The sequence below is a fragment of the Podarcis muralis genome, chromosome 2 (assembly GCF_964188315.1).
Source record: "Podarcis muralis chromosome 2, rPodMur119.hap1.1, whole genome shotgun sequence".
NCBI classification, from domain to species: domain Eukaryota; kingdom Metazoa; phylum Chordata; class Lepidosauria; order Squamata; family Lacertidae; genus Podarcis; species Podarcis muralis.
Window position 1 is genome coordinate 41,014,176 of NC_135656.1, and position 23,058 is coordinate 41,037,233.

General features: G+C 46.7%; 1 protein-coding gene across 2 annotated transcripts in view; it reads left to right on the forward strand.

The window, feature by feature from the left end:
* PIK3R5 (phosphoinositide-3-kinase regulatory subunit 5) overlaps positions 1 to 22,492 on the forward strand; it is a 56,223-nt gene extending 33,731 nt beyond the window's left edge. For both annotated transcript variants that reach the window (XM_028717173.2, XM_028717174.2), the window contains exons 4-19: positions 3,485 to 3,553; positions 4,419 to 4,557; positions 7,800 to 7,869; positions 8,859 to 9,033; positions 9,684 to 9,840; positions 9,964 to 10,047; positions 10,341 to 11,082; positions 11,711 to 11,861; positions 12,190 to 12,315; positions 13,130 to 13,258; positions 14,255 to 14,348; positions 15,537 to 15,613; positions 15,896 to 15,989; positions 18,041 to 18,123; positions 18,275 to 18,387; positions 19,751 to 22,492. In XM_028717173.2, the coding sequence (XP_028573006.2) occupies positions 3,485 to 3,553; positions 4,419 to 4,557; positions 7,800 to 7,869; positions 8,859 to 9,033; positions 9,684 to 9,840; positions 9,964 to 10,047; positions 10,341 to 11,082; positions 11,711 to 11,861; positions 12,190 to 12,315; positions 13,130 to 13,258; positions 14,255 to 14,348; positions 15,537 to 15,613; positions 15,896 to 15,989; positions 18,041 to 18,123; positions 18,275 to 18,387; positions 19,751 to 19,898 (2,451 nt within the window). In that variant the 3' untranslated portion in view covers positions 19,899 to 22,492. The remainder of the gene's footprint in view (positions 1 to 3,484; positions 3,554 to 4,418; positions 4,558 to 7,799; positions 7,870 to 8,858; positions 9,034 to 9,683; positions 9,841 to 9,963; positions 10,048 to 10,340; positions 11,083 to 11,710; positions 11,862 to 12,189; positions 12,316 to 13,129; positions 13,259 to 14,254; positions 14,349 to 15,536; positions 15,614 to 15,895; positions 15,990 to 18,040; positions 18,124 to 18,274; positions 18,388 to 19,750) is intronic.
* The last annotated feature ends 566 nt before the right edge of the window (positions 22,493 to 23,058 follow it).

The window sequence follows — 23,058 nt, forward strand, 5'->3', positions numbered from 1 at the left end:
ATTTACCTTCCCACCGGAGCGGTACGTATTTATCTACTGGCACTTTGATGTACTTTTGAACTGCTAGGTTGGCAGGACCAGGGACCGAACAACGGGAGCTCACCCGTTGCGGGGATTCGAACCACCAACCTTCTGATCGGCAAGTCCTAGGCTCCGTGGTTTAACCCAAAATGGCATCAGCATGTCCTGGAGGAAGTCGCTAGTTTTTGAGGCCATTTGTAACTCTGTATGTTGGAAACAGAATCTGGTGTTTAGGTCAGTTTGTCACTCACAGAATTGCTCCCACCCCCTTTGCACCCTGGGAACCCACACATAAGTGGATATGTCCCACTTTTTAAATGATTAGTATTTTACAGGTAATAATAAACCAAGCAATAATCCCACCCCCATCCAACCAAACTGCCCCTGTACTTGATGTTGGTTGAATCCTGCTTGGAGTCAGCCATGTCTTTAGGGTAGCGACAAGGAACCTGTGGCCCTCTAGATGTTGCTGGAGCAGAAATCCCACCATCCCTGACCATTGGTCATGTTGGGTGAGGCGGATGAAAGTTGGAGTCCCTGGAGGGCTTCAGGTTCCTCACCCCCTTTTTTAGAGTGAGGTATCCGTATAGTTGGGGACGCGGGTGGCGCTGTGGGTAAAAGCCTCAGCACCTAGGGCTTGCCGATCGAAAGGTCGGCTGTTCAAATCCCCGCGGCGGGGTGTGCTCCTGTTGTTTGGTCCCAGCGCCTGCCAACCTAGCAGTTCGAAAGCACCCCCGGGTGCAAGTAGATAAATAGGGACCGCTTACTAGCGGGAAGGTAAACAGCGTTTCCGTGTGCGGCTCTGGCTCGCCAGAGCAGCGATGTCACGCTGGCCACGTGACCCGGAAGTGTCTCCGGACAGCGCTGGCCCCCGGCTTCTTGAGTGAGATGGGCGCACAACCCTAGAGTCTGTCAAGACTGGCCCGTACGGGCAGGAGTACCTTTACCTTTACCTTTATCCGTATAGTTAAAGCTATGGTTTTCCCAGTAGTGATGTATGGAAGTGAGAGCTGGACCATAAAGAAGGCTGATCGCCGAAGAATTGATGCTTTTGAATTATGGTGCTGGAGGAGACTCTTGAGAGTCCCATGGACTGCAAGAAGATCAAACCTATCCATTCTTAAGGAAATCAGCCCTGAGTGCTCACTGGAAGGACAGATCGTGAAGCTGAGATTCCAATACTTTGGCCACCTCATGAGAAGAGAAGACTCCCTGGAAAAGACCCTGATGGAAAGACTGAGGGCACAAGGAGAAGGGGACAACAGAGGACGAGATGGTTAGACAGTGTTCTCGAAGCTACCAGCATGAGTTTGACCAAACTGCAGGAGGCAGTGGAAGACAGGAGTGCCTGGCGTGCTCTGGTCCATGGGGTCACGAAGAGTCGGACACGACTAAATGACTAAACAACAATCTGGCCTCAGCAGCAGTCTCTGGGAACTTTTAAAGGACAGCAGTTTGCCAGTTACTTGGTTTTGCACATTGCTGCAAGGAGTGGGCACAAGACACCATGTGTATTACTTCTCCCCGCTGCCTCCCCACCCTGCAGCAGAATGTCTTGAGCCGGTGTTGACCTTGCTGTTTATGTGGCAATGCAGATACTGTGCATGGGATCCTGTGGGATTCAGAGTCCTTGAGGATCATGGGTTGACTTGAGCCCAGCTCTGCTCTCTGTTATGCTGGATCTGGAGGTTTGAATTTCACTGCTGGGAAAAAGAGGACAATGAATGAGTTAGAACACCTGGGTCAGCAACTGTCAGAGTCAAGTGGAGATTTCCTACTTCCTGCTTTGTGCAACACCTCCCCATTAGGGAGCAATTGTCTCTCACATGGCAGAATGTTGGGAGCTGCTTGGCAGGCTGAGCTCCCTGCCTCCATTGTTCCCCAGCTATTGTGATGGCAGGCAGTGGGGAATTGAGGAAGGGAGACCCCAGCTTGTGGCATATAAAAGGCTTTCCAGGACTCTTGTTTGCAACAGGGTCACAGCAAGGTTGCTGCCCAGGGAATGAATGTAGCAGGTTTTCCTGTGAACCCGTTCGTTAGAAGCTGTTTCCCCCCGCCCTTTCTTTTTAAATTGTTGTCAGACAGTATAACTTCCTGGCGGGTTTAATGGAGGCCCTGCCCTGGCTATTCTGAGGAATTTTTGGCCTAAAAATAGTCTTGTGGCTCAACATGCACAAATCTGCAGCAGGTGAGAGCCTGCAAGAAGAAAATGTACTGCACTTAGAGGTACTATGTGCCACAGCATCATTATAGGGCCTTGCAAGAGCAGAAAGGGCCATAGAGGGGTTGTTCCCCTCTTCATGGAGCTAACCACCTCTCTTCCTTCTCTAGGAGATACTTCAGTTATAAAAAAAATAAAATAGTAATAATTAATAAAACGATAGTGATAGAAATAATAATAGTAATGAGGAGGATGCACCTAAGTTGTTCTGTTCACAGACCAAGGTCCCCTTGTGCAATCGGACTTTCCCTCTCCGCCCCCCCTCCACCCCGGTGCCCCTCTGCACCCACTAAATCTGCTCTAGAGAGTTGGGGAAACCCCAGAACAAATTTAGGAGGCACATGTGAGGAGGAGTGCGGGGAAGTCTTCTTGAGTAAGTGGACCTTATTCTACTCATGCAATGCCCCACTTAGCCCTACGCTAAGTTCCACGTAATAAAACACACACCACAAATTAGTATGATTAGTAGTAGCAGTAGTATTCAGAGTCCTACATCTTAAAGCGGATGATTCTCTCTACTGGCTGAACAGTCTGACTATTGCTTTCCAGTGGCTTACGTAAGAAAACCACAGCATAAGAAATTTGACCTGGAGATCTTGATATCAATTTACCTGTGCTAGGGTGATACTGAGACCCTGTCACACAGCTTCTGTTGTATTCTGTTGTGCAACTTGCAGCCTTTGCAGCTGTTCTGACTAAAGATGCAAATATACCATGTTTGGTTGTTGAAATGCTGCTTGGTTTCTCTTCTTGACAAAGAGGAACTATGTGAGAACTTCCCCCTCTTCTCTCTCTCTCTCTCTCTCTCTCTCTCTCTCTCTCTCAGCTTACCCAATGATATTCTACCACTGGATCAAAAAAAATCATATTGTTAGGAATGTTTACTAAGGTGTGCCAGGCACAGCTTCTATATACAAAAAAGGGAAATACAGAAAAAAATTGTTTAGAATGGCTAGGAAATCATGACACTCTTCTGAAATGTGAGGGCCATTTGGAGAAGGTGATTGAAGAACCCAAGAATGATGTGACTGGGCTCAGAGTCACCATGGAGGAGTGACTTGCCACTGCAACAAGTAACACCTGGAGAGTAGACTTTACCTAGAGAGAAGCAAATAGCAATCTTGTCAAGTCACACATCAATTCTCCTCCAAAGCTTCCAGGTGATCGGTTTGGGTAGCATTTCTTTGAGTAGTTTTACCAGAATCTCACTTCCCTCTTGTGCTTTCTTTTCTTCCTCTGCAGGTCCAAGAGAAATGCAACTATGATCTCTTTGCTCCACTGGCTCTGCTCTTCAGCTCAGCTGTTATGTGTGTAAGTTGTCCCAGCATGGCTGGTACGAATAGCTGAAGGCATTGGCTCTGTGGCTGTTAAAGTTGATGAGAAAACCTTTTGTTTTTGTTTAAAAAATTATATCTAGCTTTTCACCATGTAGGACTCAAAAGAGCTCACAGCAATTCATACATACAAAATTAAAACATAGATTAAACTTTGAGTTTCCCTACTGACTCAGGTCAACCTCTGTATTCCTGATTTTTAGGGGAACCATTGGTAGTTGGGATATTTTTATCAAGCTAAATACTGAGTGCTGGTTTACACATGCATGCTCATTGTGTGCTGACTTGTAACACTGACTGATCGGTTTGATAACCACCAAAGAGCTTCTGTCTCACCTGATGTCAATTATTGGTACTCTTCAACAGAGGAAGTTCTAACTGTTGACTGCAAACTGAGTGCTGCAATGATCCATTGATGAATTCTATATGTGTGTGAACCCCCCCCCAAAAAAAAACACCTATTGATTTGTTCCATTTCATTATATGACTAACAGCAAAGTCAAATTACACTTTGGGTTTCACCTTGATGCTTTCCTCTTTGTTGGTGGTGTGTGCACATCTTTTGCGGCTATCACTCAAAGCATTCAGCACTGTTGCTCAGCAGGGGAAACTTGAACTTGAGCCCATCTGGCACCAGCCCGTGTCTTCTTTTTCTCTAATGGCTTCCTTGGCGGGGGGGGGGGGGATTTTGCTGAAGGAGCTTGATCACAGCGCTGGCAGCTGAAGCTGGCAGTGGGAAATGTGCATGGTTAAAGTTGCTGAATTCCTAAATCTGGAAGAAGATAAGGAGATGCTGGCCTCCACTTCTTGGTCTATTTATGCCACTGCTATTTTCTTTATAGACACCACACTTTCCTTCAGAGTCAGATTTCCTTCTGAGAGCCATGAGGACGTACCGTGACTTCCTCACCTGGCCTGTGCCATACTGCAATATCTGCCAGGAGCTCCTGACCTTCATCAGCAATGAACTCAAAGCCCCAGGTAGGGATCCAGATTGTCTGCTCCCAGCAGGGTTCCTTCAGCCCTCTGTGGTGCTGACTCTTCCTTCTTGGGGGGGGGGGGGTGCTTGGTGTTGATGAATAAGTGAGAAACCTAAAGTTGCACCAGTACATTTATGGCCCATATAGGCATTGAAGCTAACACTGTGCTATGAACTGGAGTGGGCTGCAAACATCGTGGCAAGGGTTATTGCCAACAATGCAATTATAGTCAAGACAGTGATCCTGATAGTTGATTTTTAAAACACTCGTAGCCATATGTGTTCATGTAGAGGCACTCTCTACAGCAAGCACAACATTTTTGGAGGGTGTTTCATGCACATGCCTATATGAGTTTGGTGGCTTCATCCCACACCATAAGCCTGCTGGCATGCTGCATGGTGTGCAAATGGTGCCAGCACATAGGGTAAAAGCATTAAGGCTGTATCCTGATGAAAGAAGCTTACTCAGTGATTGCATATCAACAGTATTGGTTCTGAAACAAGATGCATTATAGACCATATTGGATGGATTATTTACACAAGGCCCATCAAATAATGGTTAATAGAATCATAGAATTGTAGAGCTGGAAGAGACCCCAGGGGTCATCTAGTTCAACTCCCTGCAATACAGGAATTTTGGCATCCAAGGCAGACTTTTACCGTATTTTTCACCCTATAGGACACACTTTTTCCCCTCCCAAAATGAAGGGGAAATGTGTGTGTGTCCTATGGGGTGAATACAGGCTTTTGCTGAAACCTGGTGAGCGATAGGGGTTGGTGCACACCGACCCCTCTCCCTCTCCAGGCTTCAGAAAGCTCTGCGCAGCCTTAGGGAGCCCGGCGCGAAGCGCAGAGGTTGCGCAGAGCTGCCTGCGCTCCCGGGCTCAGCGCAGCTCCGCGCAACCCCCCAGAGCGATGCCGAAGCTGCGCTCAGCTTCGGCATCACTCTGGCTCCCGTTCTGGGGGCTGGGGTCGGGGGAAGCTCGGGCTTCCCCCGCCCCAGCCCCGTGCCTGGGGGGGGGAAAATAATTTTTTTTCTTTATTCCCCCCCCCCAAATCTAGGTGCGTCCTATGGGCCGGTGCGTCCTATAGGGTGAAAAATACGGTATATTACTTTCAGAGAAGAAAGCACTTTAACCCACCGAGGGAAATCCAGGTGGGCTGATGGACTGTCCACATCTGAAATAAAGCCCCAGCACACAAAAGTATGTGCTACTATAAATCTCTTAATCTGGAAGGTGCCACTCTTCTTTTAGCATTTAATATCAGGGGTGGGGAATGTTTTTCTGCCCAAGGGCAAAATTCCCTAAATGGCAACCTTCCAAGGGCCACATACCAGTGCTGGTAAAAGTAGGCAGGGCCAGAGGTGAAAAGAAAGAAGAAACGAAGTGTGAAATAAGGGATGCAGTGTCAACCTTTGGACAATAGGCTACATTTCAGCCATGCAGTATCTCAGTTCGAGGACACATTCCAGCAAGGGTAGTATCTTCCTGTAGGGATTAAGAATGGGAGTACAGTGGTTTGTGTAAGGTTCCCCCTTCTGAAGTAGGATTTGAACCAGAGGCTGGAGAGCTCCTTTCAGTACTCTGAACTTTTATAAACCCATGGTTTCCACCCAAGGATAGAACGCTTCTTGTGCAAAGTCATTTGCCTGGCACAATGGATGTGGTTGCACTCCATTGCTCTCCTCCAGCTTCACTTGAAAGGGGATGAATGGCTCATCGAAATGCTCCAGTAACAACAGAGAATCCATTCAGGTAGACTTGGACTTTGAATGGGTAACTCTGTCAGATAATTTCCATATGATACACTGGGACCTCTGGTCTCTGCTCGTGTACTATGGTGCAGCCTCTGCTTAATGAGCTTAGACTCTGCTCCCGTTGATTATCAGCACTCATAAGGGTTCTTAAAGTTTATGCAGTGGAAGCTTCTTAATTAGGCCATGCTGGCAGCCAGCCTTCTGTTACTCCTCATTAAGCAGTTTCCCCAATTAAATGGAGAGGCTTTCTTAGAAAGTGCCTGGGTGCCCAGCATTGTGTTTCAACCTGCAACAGATTCAGTGTCAGATCTACCTTGGAAGAGCCTATTAATGCCATTAGAGGTGAAATACAGGGTGTCTCTTTTTCATTTCCTCATTAAGGCTGCCAATTCCTTGCTTCTGCTATAAGACCTTTCAGTAAATCATCACAGTTTAAATTGAACTATTGGAGTTCTTAGGAAAGCTGAAGTTTGAGAGAGTTCAGTATGCTTATTCATTATGCTGTGCCTCCAATCGTTAATCTGATTTATCTGTCAAATGCCCGAGGGTGCAAATATCCAGGGGCCCAGTAGCTACTGGTGCCTTAAAAAACATGTGCCTCATCCACACCATGCATTTAAAGCAGATGGTTTCCTTCCAAAGAAACCCTGGGAACTGTACTTTGTTAAGGGTGCTGGGAATTGTAGCTCTGTGAGGTGTAAACCCCGGAGACACCATGCACTTCAAATGTATGTTGCCAGTGTGAAATGGGCCTAGTTACTACCTTATTGCTTCCTTTCAAACCATGTGACCACACGCAATAGAGAGTTCTTGAGTGGGTAAGTAAGAATTGCTCTGTGGGGTGTGTGTCCTTCAGCTGGACTGTTTCAAAGGTGGAGAAGCTGCACTGGAAATGGGTAGAATATTTGTGGAACATGGAAGAACTGTTGGAGTAGCGGACGTTGCAAAGGTAGCACTTTCTCAATGTGCAATGGCTAGAGACAGAATTCCCCAGTGGTGAATTATTGAAAGGAAGCAGTAGCTGAACACTCTTAAACAGGGGAATGCAAAACTTTCCAATTCCATTGGTGGGCTGACTTGAAGCTATCTTTCTCCAAGGCCGAGAAATTTTGAAAGCTGCTCTATGCTTTTTGCTCACCTTGCATGGTGGATCCTTCAGTCCAACAGATTTGCTGAGAGGCAATTGGCTTGATGGGTTGTTTCACTGCTGCTAGCAAATTGTATATGCTTTCTTTCTTTCTTCTGCATAGCTCTACACATTTGGGGAAATCAATGTTGGTAAAAGAAACACTGTGTGTCAAACTGTTTGGGAGTTAGACCCTATCCAAGAAGATAATGGTATTCAACCTGAATTCCTTCTTCCATTCACCCCTGCCCCCATGGGGTTCACCTGTCTCTTCCACCTGAGCCCACCAGTTCTGTGAGGTCTCAGTGAGAAGTGGATGCCACCGCTGTGTTTTAACAACCTTCCCTTTCTTTTAACAGGGATTTCATTTCAAAGGCTGGTTAGGGCAGAGCAGGGTCTGTCTGCAAAGAGCTGTGAGAGTTCCATTGTGTAAGTATCATGCAGGAATCATGACTGCTTTCTGTGGGTTAGGAAAAGGAAGGAGCTTTTGGGGATATTGTCCTCCTTTAAATTTCCCAGGGCCTCCTGTTGCTCAGGGCTTGGCTTGTACCAGGGCTCAGCCCCAGCATTTATTTTAGGTAACAGAGGAAATTCCTGGACTATATGAAGGAAGGATAAATGAAATAGTCCCCCGAGTATGCAGAGTGACTTTCCATCACTACTGAGTAGCTGTGAAACCCCCCAGACAAAAGATATGGCTCCCAGACCAGTGGTGGTAGGGTGACTGTAGGCAGGCTTGAGACCTGACAGATCGTAGGTCCCAACTGCACTAGCAGAATCCTGCCACTTAAACAGCCATGGCTTCCCCTAAAGAATCATGGGAATTTTGGTTTGTTGTTAGCAGGTCTCTGTTCCCCTCAAATAGGTACAGTTTGGGAAAGGAATGTGGATGGTGGGATCATAATGGATATGTACAGGATCAGCCCAGACTCTGAAGTGACCTGCGTCTGACCCTAAATTAATGTGTGTCTGCTGAGGTGCAGACAAGTCTATAACTGCCCTTTTTCAGTCCACCACCCTATCAGAGATTATATAGTTATGGTTATCAGTTGTTCATGGATAGGGAGGGCTAGTTGTAGATTATGATTATTTCTCTGCAGTCTTATAACTGCTAGCTATCTCAACAATGCCAGGCTATGTTTTCTAAGCATGCTGGTTCATAGAAGGGGAGTGGGTGTAGAAAAACAGAAAAACTGTGCCATCTGCTGGTGCTTTGATGTGAATTAATTGAAGTATGGAGCCTCTGCATTTTTTCTCCTGCCCTCCAATAGCTCATAGATTATGAAAGTGATCTGTGGCCCCAGGCACAGATAAAAGTTGAGTCTCTCCATTTCTGAGTTGGGCTGTTAACAGCTTGCCGTCCTATTGCCTCTTCTCTCTTACCTATTCGCCACCCCGCCACCCCGCCACCCCCACAGAACAGTCCTATTGCTGAACCCTTCAGAGGTTGATGGGGAGTTTCTCTCGGTCGCTGAAAAGTTGAGCATGGCAGAGCACTCCCAGCACACGGTACTGGTGACACTCCTGGAGCACATCTACCAAGCTAACTTTGGGACCAAATGTGACCTGCCAAGACTACGTGAAGTTCTCAAGGTAGGGAAAGCTGTGTGGCCTGAGGCCTTGGATGCATAGCTTTGTGGAATGATTACTGAGCGACAGTGGCGTAGCGTGGGTTGTCAGCACCCGGGGCAAGGCAAGTAATTTGCGCCCCCTAACCCGTGGATTTGCGCCCCCTAACCTGTGGATTTGCCCTAACCCCAGATGTTGCGCCCGGTGCGGCCGGCCCCCCCTGCACCCCCCACGCTACGCCACTGCTGAGCGATCCTTAAGTTCCAGGAGTTTTCAGTCTTGAAGAAGCAGGCGTTTTGATGGCAAATAAGAAAGTGGCTTGGGTCAAAGGGTGAGAGAAGGAAGGATACTGAATAACTTGCCTCGCATTGTTTGCAGGTTGACTATTTAGTTCAGGAAGTAGATTGGTTTTACCCCAAAAACCACAGCAATTTTTTTTTCTGTGTGTGTGTGTGTGTGTGTGTGTCCTTGCAGCACTGCAGAATATTTACTTAAACTTAAATCCTCCTGCCTAAACTGTGTGATCCTGTTCCTTGCTCAGAAAGGGCAGCACAGCCCATGCATCATGGTTAAACTCTGTCCTCCCATCCTCCCACCTGTTGCATATTGTGTAGTGTGGGAAATGGATGCTAAGATACCAGATAGATCTTCTGCTGACTGTTCTCTCTCTCCAGCTGAAACCTTTAGAAAAGCTCATGGAGATGTTTGCCAGCACCACAGAAGCTCAGGAGCTGGCAGCTGCCACCAGCAATGACCTTTCCATGGCTAAGGAGCAGCTGGAATCTGCTTTGCTGGAGATTGCAAAGGCAGCTGGGCTGCCTGAAATCACAGGTGGGAAATTATTAGGGCAGTTTCTTCCTTGGGGTGTGGGTGGGCATGTTTGGATGTGGTCAGTTCCCTACCATCCTTAAGGAGCATGTTGCACTCCTAACCTCTGGTTGCTTGTCTCTTTAGGGGAAGTCCAGCCTTGTAAACTCCACCTGATCCCCATCCCTGTTGCCCGGTGTTACACCTACAGATGGGATAAGGATAACTTTGGTAAGCTTGGAAACATGTAAGCAAGTTTGGCTTGATTCCAGGAGATGTTCCTTGGCCCCTTCATGGCTTCCCATTCACAGCTGTGTATATTTCTTTTTCCCAAGCGGTGATAATCCTGGCAACAACAGCTGTGCTCTAGTTGGACCCTTGTACCCTACAACATCTCCAAATCTAAAGGCTGATCTTTCAGTGGGTGCTATTAGAACAGAGCGTATAAAAGCAATCTCAAATTTAAAACTGTATACATTTTCTCCTTTTCTATTCCTAATTTTGCACCTCTGTCCCTTTTGCAGACATCTTGAATGAGGTACTAGACAAAGAGGGGCACTTCCCAAAGCCTGTGGTTTTGGAAGATGAGGAGGAGGAGGAAGAAGAAGAAGCTGATGGCTACTGTCCAGAAAGAACTTCCCTGTTGACTTCCCTGGCTGCTGTCTCCAAGGAATCTGTGTATTCCGTATTGTCGGAGGTCAGTCCCCGTGACTCGCAGGCACCGGTCCTCTCCGCCCTTTCCAAAGACTCTGAGCTCTTGTTGGCCTCTAAAAACTCTTTGAAGACTTTTGTCTCCAGCCTGAAGGACTACACGGACAGCGGTTATGTGGAGGACAGTGACGAGAGCTCCCTTGAGCCGATGGGCCGCCTGGATCCAAAGGAGGAGAAGGCATCTCCCAGGCACCGGTATCGCCTGAGCAACAGGATAATCAAGCTGTTCAAGAGCAAGAGCCAGCTCATCCTGGGCAGGGAATTGCGGGACGTTTCTGAGGTGGCGTCGCTCTCACTGCCGCTGCGCCGAGCTGAGAGCCTCTACAACCCCGTGGTCAAAGAGCGCATTCCCACACGCTCACGGCGTGCACACTCTCTGCCGCAGCATGCACTGAGCGCCACACTTTTCCAGACCCATGTGCCGCAGAATGCCTGTGTCCAGCGCAGGCCCTTCCTGAGCTGCGACGAGGACACCAAGGTCTCAACGCTGCGGGTGGTCGTGTTTGGCTCTGACCGCATCTCTGGGAAAGTGGCCCGGGCTTACAGCAGTCTTAAGTGAGTGGCAGAACAGCCTCCTGGCTGCTGGTGATCTCCTCTACTTGCTGAGTCCCTGTTAAGGGATCAGCAGGCAGAAACGGGAGGGATTTCCTCTTAACATCCCACTTACCTACCTTTGGCCCAAGGGAGTGGGTGATAAGGTCCCCTCTGGAGTTTCACATCACACCATCAATTCATATCCTATCTTACCCTTTCATGCCACCAATATGCCATGAAAATGGTCTCTGAGCTCTGCAGTATGCCTAACTACTACAGTACTGTACCCTTCTTTTATACCTTTTGATGGATGCTAGCAGACTGTAGCACAGGGGTGGGGAACTGGGTCTGTCTGGATCCATATCCCCTCCCCACGGGCTGAGTTTGATAGGTAGTCATGACCACCCATGTTTCAATCAGCTGAAATTGCAATGAAGTCAGGTGAACCAGTTTTGCCTGCTGGGTTTCAGATCAAACCATGTGTTCAAAGGCACAGCATTCTGTAAGCCCTGGTGACCAGGTGTAGGGCAGGTGGGTGTGACTTGGACAAATAGGGAGGTTTGTTGGGCTTAGTTAGGACTGGGCTGAAGGCAGTAGCAAGGTGGTCTCCATCTCACTGTTTTCCATGTGTCCTATTCATTCGCTGCAGATCTCAGGAAAGCAGCTGCCCCTGGTTAACTCGGTACTTCAAACTGCAGTTTTACTATGTCCCCGTGAAGAGGAGTGGCTCTACCTCATCTGCACTGACCTACCCTCCTCCTTCTCCAGGAGATCCACATTCTCGTTCCTGTGGATCAATGGTATGCATTTGGGGAATGGCAGGCTTCCAGGGGGCATGTTCCATTATACCAGGAGACACAATATCTTCACTTTTAGCTATTACTGGTGCTTGTTGGGTGCCTTCTTTTGGAAAGAACCTTCTTGCATTATCTGAGATAGGGTGGAGGCACATAAGCCAGGCTATCCCCACTATCTCAGATAATGAACCTTTCACAGCAGGAATTTCAACCTTGATCTCTTTGGATGTTGGGAGCAATTTGGGCATCCTCTTGCTACGATTCTGGTAAGACCTGGCCATCGATAGCAGCAAGCTAGCTAATGGGCTATGCTTCTTTCTTTGATTTTCAGGATCCTAGTTTGGCAGGGTTGGAGAGCAGCACAAACGATATCTCAGTCTACATTGGTATGCTGGATCCATGGTACGAGCGCAATGTTCTTGGGCTAATGAACCTTCCCACAAATGTTCTATGCCAGGTGGGTCCTGAACTCTATACTGCTTATACTGTAAAACAGCAGTGCTCTCTTTTTGTAAGATCCAGGCCGCGTGGTGTAGCAGTGTCCTATGAGCTTACACTCAGTCATCTCCCCCATCCTTGGAGCTTAGGTGCTGGTCAGTGTGGGTCTAGGGCCATGCTCAAGGCTACAGATTGCCATCACCACTGCCATCTCCTCAGCTATCCCAACTAGCTGCCCACTCACTGATGTTGCCATCACCACCCACCAACTCACCAGCTATTGCTGTTGCTGCTGGGTTCCTTTGGGGGCTGTATGGAGCACTCTCCCCATCTACATGTATCTGCCTGAAGAAGGGGTCCTTCTTCAAAGCAAAGCACTGAAGAGAAGGCAGCTGCTGAGAATGCTTATGCTATTCTCATTTTTTCTGCAGTGGTTGGCGATTCTGTTTTTAAACAGAATTGTTGTGACCAAGCGGTGCACATTTTCAGGCAAATAGCCACGGGGTGCTCAAATGCTGACTCCTCTCTTGGTCTTGGAGGATGCCAGAGCTCAGTGGTAGAACACCTGCTTTGCATGCAGAAAGTCATGGGTTCAGTCCTCAGCAAGTCCCAGGGAGAGATGTCTGTCTGAAACCCTGGAAAACCAGTGCCAGTGAGTTTAGACAATGCTGAGCTAGAGAGACCAATGGTCTGACTTGGGATAAGGAAGTTGCTTATGTTGCTGAAGAAAGAGTTACTAGAGTAGGTGCTGCAGTTGAATCACCAGGGCATCCTTGGCCTAGACCTGTGTGTGTGTGAATGAGGGGTTTGTTCACTTTTTGCTCTTTCCATAGCAATCTGCCAAACCTGAGGGTGAGCCCCTAGAAGATACAGCAGAGCAGCTCCCCATCCTTGCTGACATGATCCTTTATTACTGTCGTTTTGCTACCCGCCCAGTGTTGCTGCAGGTCTATCAGGTAGAGGTGAGTTTGATCCTAAAGCCCCATGGGTTTGGCCAAGCAGCTAAAGACTCACTTCATATTTGCTGGAGAGATGAGAAGCAACTGCGTGTCCCCTGCCTTGTGTTTGGCCAGGCTGGGCCTCCATGATCTGAGCCTCTACTTTCACTCTGTAACAGTCATATTTGTCAAACATAGATAACTTGCAATGTGGTGGCCACTATCAGTTGTGTCACACACACACACACACACACACACACACACACACACGTACTCCTGTCTACTAAAAATGTTGTGTGTGCCTTAATGACAGGAAAATTGGAAGCCCCTCCATAGGAAATTGATATGGGTCCCATCAGAGAACAATTGTCTGCTCTTGGAGAGGACCCAGATGTATGGTTGTCAGGCTCATGTGATCTTTAGGCAAATCACAGCTCATTTCCAATCCAGGACTGGAAACCCAGTTCAAACTGAGGCTTCCAGTTCTAGTTTAAGGCAAGCAATGGTTTGTCATAATCTTATTTTACCCAGTTCAGACAAGATAACAAACTCTGGTTTACCGTGAAATGAGAAATGAAAAAGTGTGTGGACATAAGTGTCTGATACTCTTTGTAAGTGTCTGATGACTGAACCACAATCTGAATGAAGTCACTGTGTAAATACGACCCAACTGCCTGACACAATCTTCTGCTTGTGGCTCCTTTTGAAGCCAACTCTGTGTGGCCTCCACACACACGGATGCTGGCTTCCTCCCTCCAGGCCTATTTGTTATACTCCATAGAATGACTTCCTCAGCAGCATATAATTCTGGGTCCTTGTGTTCTTCTTTTCAGTGATGCCTTTGAAAGGACCTGGTCTGTGTTTAAAAAGTTGTGTATTGGTACTCTGTTCATTAGAATCCCATTTTTTGCCCCTAAGCTACTGGGTTGTTTTTAGAAAATGTTTGACCTAAAGAAGGGCTGAGCTGAATAGGGTGTCTCAGAAATGCTGGATTGACCTCTTCCTTCCTCAATTCCACAGCTCACCTTCATTGGAGGGCAGACAAGGACAGAGATCTTCATCCACTCCCTAGAGCTGGGCCACTCAGCAGCCACACGGGCCATCAAAGCCTCAGGTATGCATCTGATCAATGTTGAAAGCAGGTTCTCTGTGACATCATTTTGTGCTGTTTAGTCTGCAACAAACTAACACAGCTATTCCCCTGGAAGGTGAAGGGGAGAACAGAGGTGGGCAGGAGGAAACCAAATTCCTAACCCATAGAAAAAGCAGCAAATTGAGAATTTGGACTGCATGATGATCTGCTGGGATGGGTATTCTCCTATTAATACACTGCTAGGATTAGGCACCTTTGAGACTCTTGGTGAATACAGACATAACACAGTAGTAGTAGTAGTAGTAGTAGTAGTAGTAGTAGTAGTGGAGGAGGAGGAGTTTGGACTTGGTATCCCGCCTTTCACTCCCTTTAAGGAGTCTCAAAGTGGCTAACAAACTCCTTTCCCTTCCTCCCCCACAATAAACACTCTGTGAGGTAAGTGGGGCTGAGAGACTTCAGAGAAGTGTGAATCACCCAAGGTCACCCAGCAGCTGCATGTGGAGGAGCAGGGAAGCAAACCGGGTTCACCAGATTACGAGTCCACCATTCTTAACCACTACACAAGAGGACCTTTTGCAGTTGTACTGACAGACATGCATGCTATTGGAAATTCCAATGCTGGACTTGCCTCTCCTCTGCTTGAGGCCTGTTGCCTGTAGTGGACTCATGTATTTATCTGGTAGCCTCTGCTGCCATCTCCTCCTGTTGGGGAAAGTTAACAAAGCTGTGGACAGCAGCAGAAACGAGAGGATCACCCGCTCCTCCCCCTCCCCCTCTGCAACATGCAACAGAATAGATAGGGTATGTGGAGAGCCTGGTTTTCTCTCTACCTTCACAGGATGAGGTGTGTTCTTTTCCTCTCTCAAACACCTATGTAGAGTAGGTTGATCAATCCTGCGAAGTTACTTCCAGCTGAACTGGGGAATGTGGCAGAAGAGTATGGGGTGGTGAGCCTGGGACATGCAGCCTGCCTCAAGAGGCAATGCTGATGATTGGGCAGCTTTTCAGTTTTTTTATTTGCACATCTGTTGGTTCTGTTGTGAAGCCTTCCATGTTCTGTTGCTGAAGAACTTGCCCTTACGCTGCATCTGCCTTCTCCTTTGCTCTTGAGTATAATGTCTTGGGATACATTACAAGAGACTCTGCACTACATGGCCCTTGTCTGTAACAAGATACTACCTCCTCTCTTTCCCCCTTTTTTTGGTGCAGGTCCAGGTTGCAAGCGACTGGGCATAGATGGAGACAGAGAAGCAATCCCACTAACACTACAGATCGCCTACAGCAAGGTAATTCAGAGGTAGCTGCTGCTGCTTGCTCTTATTGCTGATGTTTGCCTCTAATATCCAAGCCTAGTCCTTTAGCTGGGCTGGAAAGGACAGGACCAGCTGCAGAGAGGCAAAATACAGGGAATGAAGAGGCCAGATGTGAGCAAAAGACTTGTACTCTGGAAGCACTTTTGGAGAATGTTTTAATTAGATGGGGCTGGGGCTGTGAGCAGCAGTTGCCCCCCCTTTCTTGCATGCTTCCACAGACTAGAGAATAACTGGGGTGCTGTGTGATCCCTCCAGAGAGCAGTCAGTGGACGGAGCCGCTGGAATGACATTCAGAAAGTCTGCACAACCATCAATCTCAGCAAGACCTGTAAGAAACAAGAAGAGCTTGGTGAGTCTTTATGCTAGGGTGAACATGACTTTTTGCAACCTTCTCCCAGCACTTAGGTGGAGAATGGGCCAGATGATTTGGAGAAGCCCTGTGCAACAGAAGCAGCTCCTGATGTAGATGAGCATGCTCTTCTCAGTGTGTGTGTGTGTGTGTGTGTGTGTGTGTGTGTGTGAGAGAGAGAGAGAGAGAGAGAGAGAGAGAGAGAGAGTTGTGTGCAAGCTGTTTTGTCATGTGTATGTATTTATATATAAATATATATATATGTTGTTGTCTTGTTCTGATGGTTCCTTGTTTTGCTGAAGCATATTGAAGGGAAGCTGCTGACATGCATATTTGGAATGGAGTTATGCCAATTCTGCCAGGCAAGGAAAAGGCTACTGCACACAAAATCCACACAATCTGGCTCTGTTGCATGTGTAGTTAGCCCCTTGGGGATTTCAAAACCTCTTACAGATAGTGGGACACCACCCACCTGGATTACTACTTCTGCCTGTTGCATTTCTGTTGACCAGATGCTGCAACTTCCTTTTTCATCTCTCCCCTTTTGCTTTTTAAAAACAGCTTGACAGCTAGCTTCAGAACTAATCTGCCAGAGTCATGCAGTAATACACTTGGCCACAAGGTGTCACAAACTTTCTGGCCAATGCTGCAAGGACTCTGGCTCACCTTCTGCAGGAAACTCAGGGTTGACTCTGGTCCAGCTATTTTAAAGAAATTCTATTTTTAGCCCACTAAAGCAACTGGCTTTCGATTTGAAATACTTTTAATTGCTTGCATTGACTGAGTGGGGTTTTCTCACTGAAATACATTTTTAGGAACCATCTAGCACAACATCACAGATTGGTTCTTGGATTTTGTAAGGTGTGAAATGGGGAGGCACTGCAGAAAAGTGCAGGCAAGTGTCTGCTGTGTGCAGCCTTGCCCCCAGATTATGTGCCAGGGAAAGGGATTGAGGTTAAGATAACTAACACATTGGTATTTGATACTATGGTGGTGGAAGAGGAGGAGGAGGAGGGATGGGAGATGAAAGTGTGATGAGTTTTGGAGTCAAGGGAATGAGGAGAGGGGTGTATCGAGGTGCTGCAGAAACTGTAGCCGCTGGACTGCACCTTTCATAGACTTCTTCCTGAAGCTTCAGAACTTTTGCAGAGCAGCTGTGCTGTTCACAAAATGTAACTGTGTGTGGCTTAGTTTATAATGGGCTCTTAAGGGTCCTTCCAGACTGGTGCTTTCTTGAGGGTGCATTCTACAATGTGTCACTAGTGCAGTAATAGTGCAGGTTGATGCTGAACCATCCACACATCATTCAACTCTACTAGTTGTTATTTCCTAGTGTTACTGCATTACAGTGTTTGAAACTCCCATTGTTCTAGGCACATTTTGTGACAAGAAATTTCATTAGCGCAAGGCGTTTCTGAGCTCTGGGCACAGTACCACACCTGAGATTTCAGATTAAAACTGCAGAGTGGAATGCCTCCCCATTTCCAGCTACTCTCTGAAGACTGGAGAAGAGACCCTCTTAAGAATATTAGGGGGGTGGGCGGGCAGGGGAAGGACTAGACCATGTGAAAAATGAACATAATATTTAGCTGCAGTTCATTCATTTTCAGCTTTGTATTCTTGTTATACAACAGCATGCGTAGACATTCCATTGATGTGCCCATAACCTAGGTTTAGGGTGCCATTTAGCTCTTAGCTTTCATATCTCAGTTTCTCACACTGACGTCTGGAGGGGCACTCTTGCACAAAGTGCAACAAAAGTGAGACATCACCCACCTCCAGGACATGTGTGGTATGAAAAGTGACAGGCTTTCAGTAGGTAGCTATGGAACATGCACAGGTTGGAAGCATGTCTGCCCTGAAACCTTTGCAGGCACAGAGAGTATTGAAAGCAGGATCGTGTATAACCATCCTGATATAATCAGAACACAAATAATCATGAATGCACAATAAAAAGGATGTCTGGAGGGACCGTAATTAACCTTACCATGAGGAAGGTGTTGTTCTCAAAGTTCCATATACTAGTATAGCTCCTTTCCTGTTTCTTCCAGATTCAAAAACCGAATGCTTAACTCTCACTGCAACAGAGGTAATCAAGAGGCAGAGTTCCAAGTCCAAGAAGAGTTTCAATCAGGTAGCCTGACCTGTGGGTCTTATTTTCATCTGACCTGTGGATTTATTTTCATCTCATGGTGTTGTTGGGTGGGCAAGAATGCTTTTAGCTTTGGTGAATTTCCCTGCTGCTGCAAGCACCACCAATAATTTGACTTATTTTTCTTCTGCAGCAAATCAGTGTGTCTCAGATGAAAGTGGACAAGGTCCAGATTATTGGGGTGAACTGTTCCTTTGCTGTGTGCCTTGACCAGGATGAGAAGAAGATTCTGCAGAGTGTCACCAGGTAGGGAAAACATGGGGGGATGGGACATTTCCCCGTAGTTGTAATTGAGCTCTTTGATGGGGGTGGGTGGATAGGGAAACTGCATTGCCCCCATTGGTCCATCCTGATTTAAAGGTAAGCCACTCTAATTCCAAAGCCTCGGGACCAAAGATGGTTGCTGGACCTTCACATTAGGGTATATCTAATTTAAGAATTAAACCTAAAGATACTTGGGGTTCTAGGTCTGGCAGCAGCCTGGTGTTCTGAAGTGTTGCCTCCACCAGTGTTGCGTCCACCAGCTCCTACATGTCACCTGATCTCTGCTGGCTCCACCCTTGGGTAGGTCTGGTGAAAAGGGTAAAGGGTAAAGGTAAAGGTACCCCTGACCGCACTCATCTAGTTCTGTAGGCTGAGGAAGCCAATATTTGTCTGCAGACAGCTTCCGAGTCATGTGGCCAGCATGACTAAACCACTTCTGCCGAACCAGAGCAGTGCACGGAAATGCCATTTACCTTCCCACCTGAGCGGTACCTATTTATCTACTTGCACTTTGACGTGCTTTTGAACTGCTAGGTGGGCAGGAGCTGGCACTGAACAACGGGAGCTCACCCTGTCTCAGGGATTCGAACCGCCGACCTTCTGATCGGCAAGCCCTAGGCTTTCTGGTTTAGACCACAGCGCTACCTGTGTCCCTGCGGTGAAAAGGGTTTTGGAGCAAATTCTTCATTCCCGCCAAGTTCCAGCAGATCCTGTAAGAAGGTTTAGTTAGTTTTGGGAACATATTCTCTAATCCTCAGCTGCTTAGATTGTTCAGGGTGACCCAAGTAGCCCTTTATGGTCATTTGGTTTGGGGGCAGCCTGTCAGTCGTCTCCCTCTAGATTAAGTCCATTAAAAAGTATGTAGTGTTGAATATTCTTTGTGGATAGCCTTAAGCTTGGTCTACTTTATCCAACAGAGACCCTTCACTCCTGATTATGCAGCTTAGTCCACAATTGAAAACTTTCTCACAGGAGACCTCTGCAGTGATCTTCAGGATCCAAGCTGGGTGCCATTCACTTTGTGTACTTGAGCAGGCCAAACATCATCTGGGTTGCAATGGGGATCAGGACTTCTGATCTAGGATAAAATCCATCCAGATATACTCCTTGTGTATGGTGAAGCTGTGGCTTCTAAGTTTTCCAAGCAGAGTCCACCTCACTGCATAGTCAATCTACAGGTTCAGGGACCTATGTATTTCTGCTAGGCGGCTGCACCAGTACGCCCACCTATTGACTGAACAATGTGGTGCAACTTTGCTCAGAATTAATAATGCACTTAAATGTGTCTGTATCTCCTCAGTAAATCAACTTCTGCTTCAATCTCAATGCCCTGCTGTATTCACAGGTGTGAAGTCTCTGCATGCTACAAGCCCAAGATCAGTGAGCCCTGCATTGAGGAGAATCCCTGTTCACTTCTCCCTACCCAAAATTCCTCTGACTTCTGCTCTCTTCTCTGCTTACCCATTGCCACCTTCAGTGGGGCACTGCCCTAGGGAGTCAGAAAGGATGGAGTGAGTGAACGGCTTCCAACTCCCAGTGCTGATCAAAGGTGCTACCAGGCATCCAATGGAGATGGACCTCCACTGAAAGAGGAAAACCCATGGCATGCGTCTTCCTGCCCATGCTGGATAGTTTGGCTTCAGCAGAAGCAGGGCATGGTAGTCCTCCCAGAACTGGGAAACAAGCACTTGACACGCCTGGAATATGAAAGGGTTTGGTGTTTTTTAGGGGAAAGAATATCTACCATCTGTGGTTTCTCCATGAGTGCTGAAGAGAGAGAAAGAGAGAGATTGCAGATGACATGGCATGGACGTGATGGGGGCACAGCTGAAATGCAGAGAAGTTGGAGGGTTTGACTGGCCAGTTTCTGCTAAACCACTGAAAAACTTCATTGAGAGTGAGAGAATTGCAGCTGCCTGCTCCCCCTTTTAAACAGGGCATTGTTGATGTGACTGGCCCAGGGCAGGGCCTGACAGACCTATAAGAACTGCTGCTGTGGCTACCACCCAGGAGGACTCCCCTGCTCAGTGCCTGAGGGCCCCAGTCCTGCCACTCACAGTCCTGCCCAGGGCGGGGCCTGATGGGCTCTATAAAGGACTGCTGCCGCTACTGCTGCTGGGCAGAGAGGGCTCTGTTTTGTTTTGTTTTTTACCTATGCCATTTTAAATTCTGATATGAATGGTATATTCTTAGTTTTAGATTTTGATTTATGTGGAAATTGTTTCCCATTTGGTTGTGTATTTTTTTGATGTGGTTTATTTATTGTTTATGACTTTTGTAATTATGTAAATCTTGTTATGCTGTAAGCCGCCTTTGAGCATTTTTTTTTAACTGTGGAAAGGTGGCATACAAATAAAAAATGATGATGATGGTACTTACTGCCCTACAAACGAGTCCATAACAACAGAGGTGGGGTATTTTTTTTTTTTACAGCTGAAGCTGAATGCAGCTTTTGTGCTTATGCTTTGCTGCCATTCACAAATTGCAGGGATTGCGGTATGTTGCACCTTGGGTTTTTCTTTGTTAAAATTGCCTGGTGCTCAGTCTGTTAAGAGTCACCAGGAGCTGGAATTTGGAATTTGGTGGCCAGCAGGGGGTGGGCAGTGGCAGGAAGTGAGCAAAATGAATGAACATGCACTGAATGAAACTGAAGGGCAGATTGGAGCAGGGTGTGCTCTCAAATGGAACAGAACGGTTTGATGACAAATGTTAGATGAACCAGAGTGCTTCTCTGTAAAAATAAGATCGGAGAAGAAAACACTAATAGCCATCTATGGTTGTCAGTGGATGCCCTGCTTCTCTGCAGGAGAGCCTTTGGAGCAAACCTGTTCTATTTGCCTAACTTCCTACAGAATTGGATGGCTTTGAGCTGTTCTTGGCAAGCAATGCTTTTATTCCAGGCACAGGAAGCCTATGTTCCTCCAGGTGGCGCTGGACTCTGCCACCATCTTCAGCTGGGTATGGCCAGTAGTCAAGGATGATGGGAGTTGGGAGTTCAACAACATGCAGATGGGTACTGTTTCCCCATTCCTGGTATCGAGGAATGCAGGGCGTTATATGCTCTTGTGTTGCTCCAGATTTGCAACACCCAGGTGGAATCATTTTAGGAGGCACAATTGCAGAATTTATGAATGAGTGGTTGCTGTAGCAAAGAGGCAAAGAAGCCTCATAACAGAACTGGAAAATAACTATCATGGTTTCTCTTGTTCTGTAGCAGGGATGGTCCTCTAGATGATGATGAACTCCCACCATCCCTCGTCATTGCCCATGCTGGCTGGGGCTTGATGGGTGCTGAAGTCCAACAATATATGGAGGGCCTCAAGTTCTCCATCCTTGGTATAGAGCAGGACTCCTTTCCCCCCTGAAGATGGAAACAAATGTTAACCTGAGAAATGTAGGTAGCACTGAGGTCCATTTTAATCGCCTTCTTACTTGAATTAAGCCATTTTTACATGAAAGTTATAATAATAATACATGCTGTTTACTTGCTTGCTTTTGAGAGGAGAATGCAAATGGGTGAAACCGATTGTTGATAGTGGGAGGTGGTGACTAAAGGGGCATTTTGAACTCCCAGTTGCAGGGAGTGTCTCTGTGTGTGTGTTAGTGTCAGAAGAATGTGGAAAGGAAAAATCCAGGTGAACAGGGTCCTCCTACCTTCTCATTCCACTTTTTATTCTTATTGAACACACACACACATTTTGCATGGGTAATAGTTGCATATTCTTTTCTCAGGGAGAGGAACAATCTGAGGTTAGGTGCAATGCAGATTTCTCAAAGTATCAGCTAGTAGTTTAATGATCAAGAAATTGCTGGGTGAAGAATTGAGGACAAGGATGTCAAGTCTCAAATCCTTCCCTAGAAAGCTTTCAGAAAGGTGCACACACAGAACCCATGGGATGCTACAAAGTGGTGCTTTTAACAGCTTTTGTATGTCCTGTTTTTTGTTTTTAAAGCACTGATTTTGTTCCTTAAAACTAGCTGTTTGCCCTTGGTTTCAAGTTGCAATCTTAACACCTTACCCTATCAAGACCACTGCTACATACCTGCCTGTAAAAGCAATTTGTGGCAATAAAGGCAGAGTGATGCACTGTGGTTTTCAGTAGCTGTTTGTAAGAAGCTTTTGGAAGGGAGGGAGGGAGGGAGGGAGGGAGGGAGGAAGGAAGGAAGGAAGGAAGGAAGGAAGGAAGGAAGGAAGTGTGTGCATTATAAATGCAAACTTTTCTACTGAAATTGAGTACCTTTTGTCTGTTGGAGCATTTCCTTAATAGATGCAAGAGTTGCTTGCTTTTGTACATAAACCCACTGTGTAAATTTTATATTGTGACCTAATTTTATAAAATATTGTTGAGATATTTTATTGTAAATTTATTTGAAATAAAGCCACATTTTCATAAATCAAGACTCTACATGTTTTTAAAAACAGCTGCATTGTTTTTAATATTTTCTCATTTGCTTCATTCTAATATTCAGGCTGCTTTTTAGCCAAGGGAAAGCTGTTGCATAGTTGAACCACTGGATGGCACCAAAGAATCCTACACAATTAGCCTCAATAAAGGCTTGTCCATAAGCAAAAAAGTGATTATTTGATCCTCCTGCACCTGCTCTGGGTGTCCTCTACAAAGTTCAATACAAAACCAAGGAGTGACGCAGGTT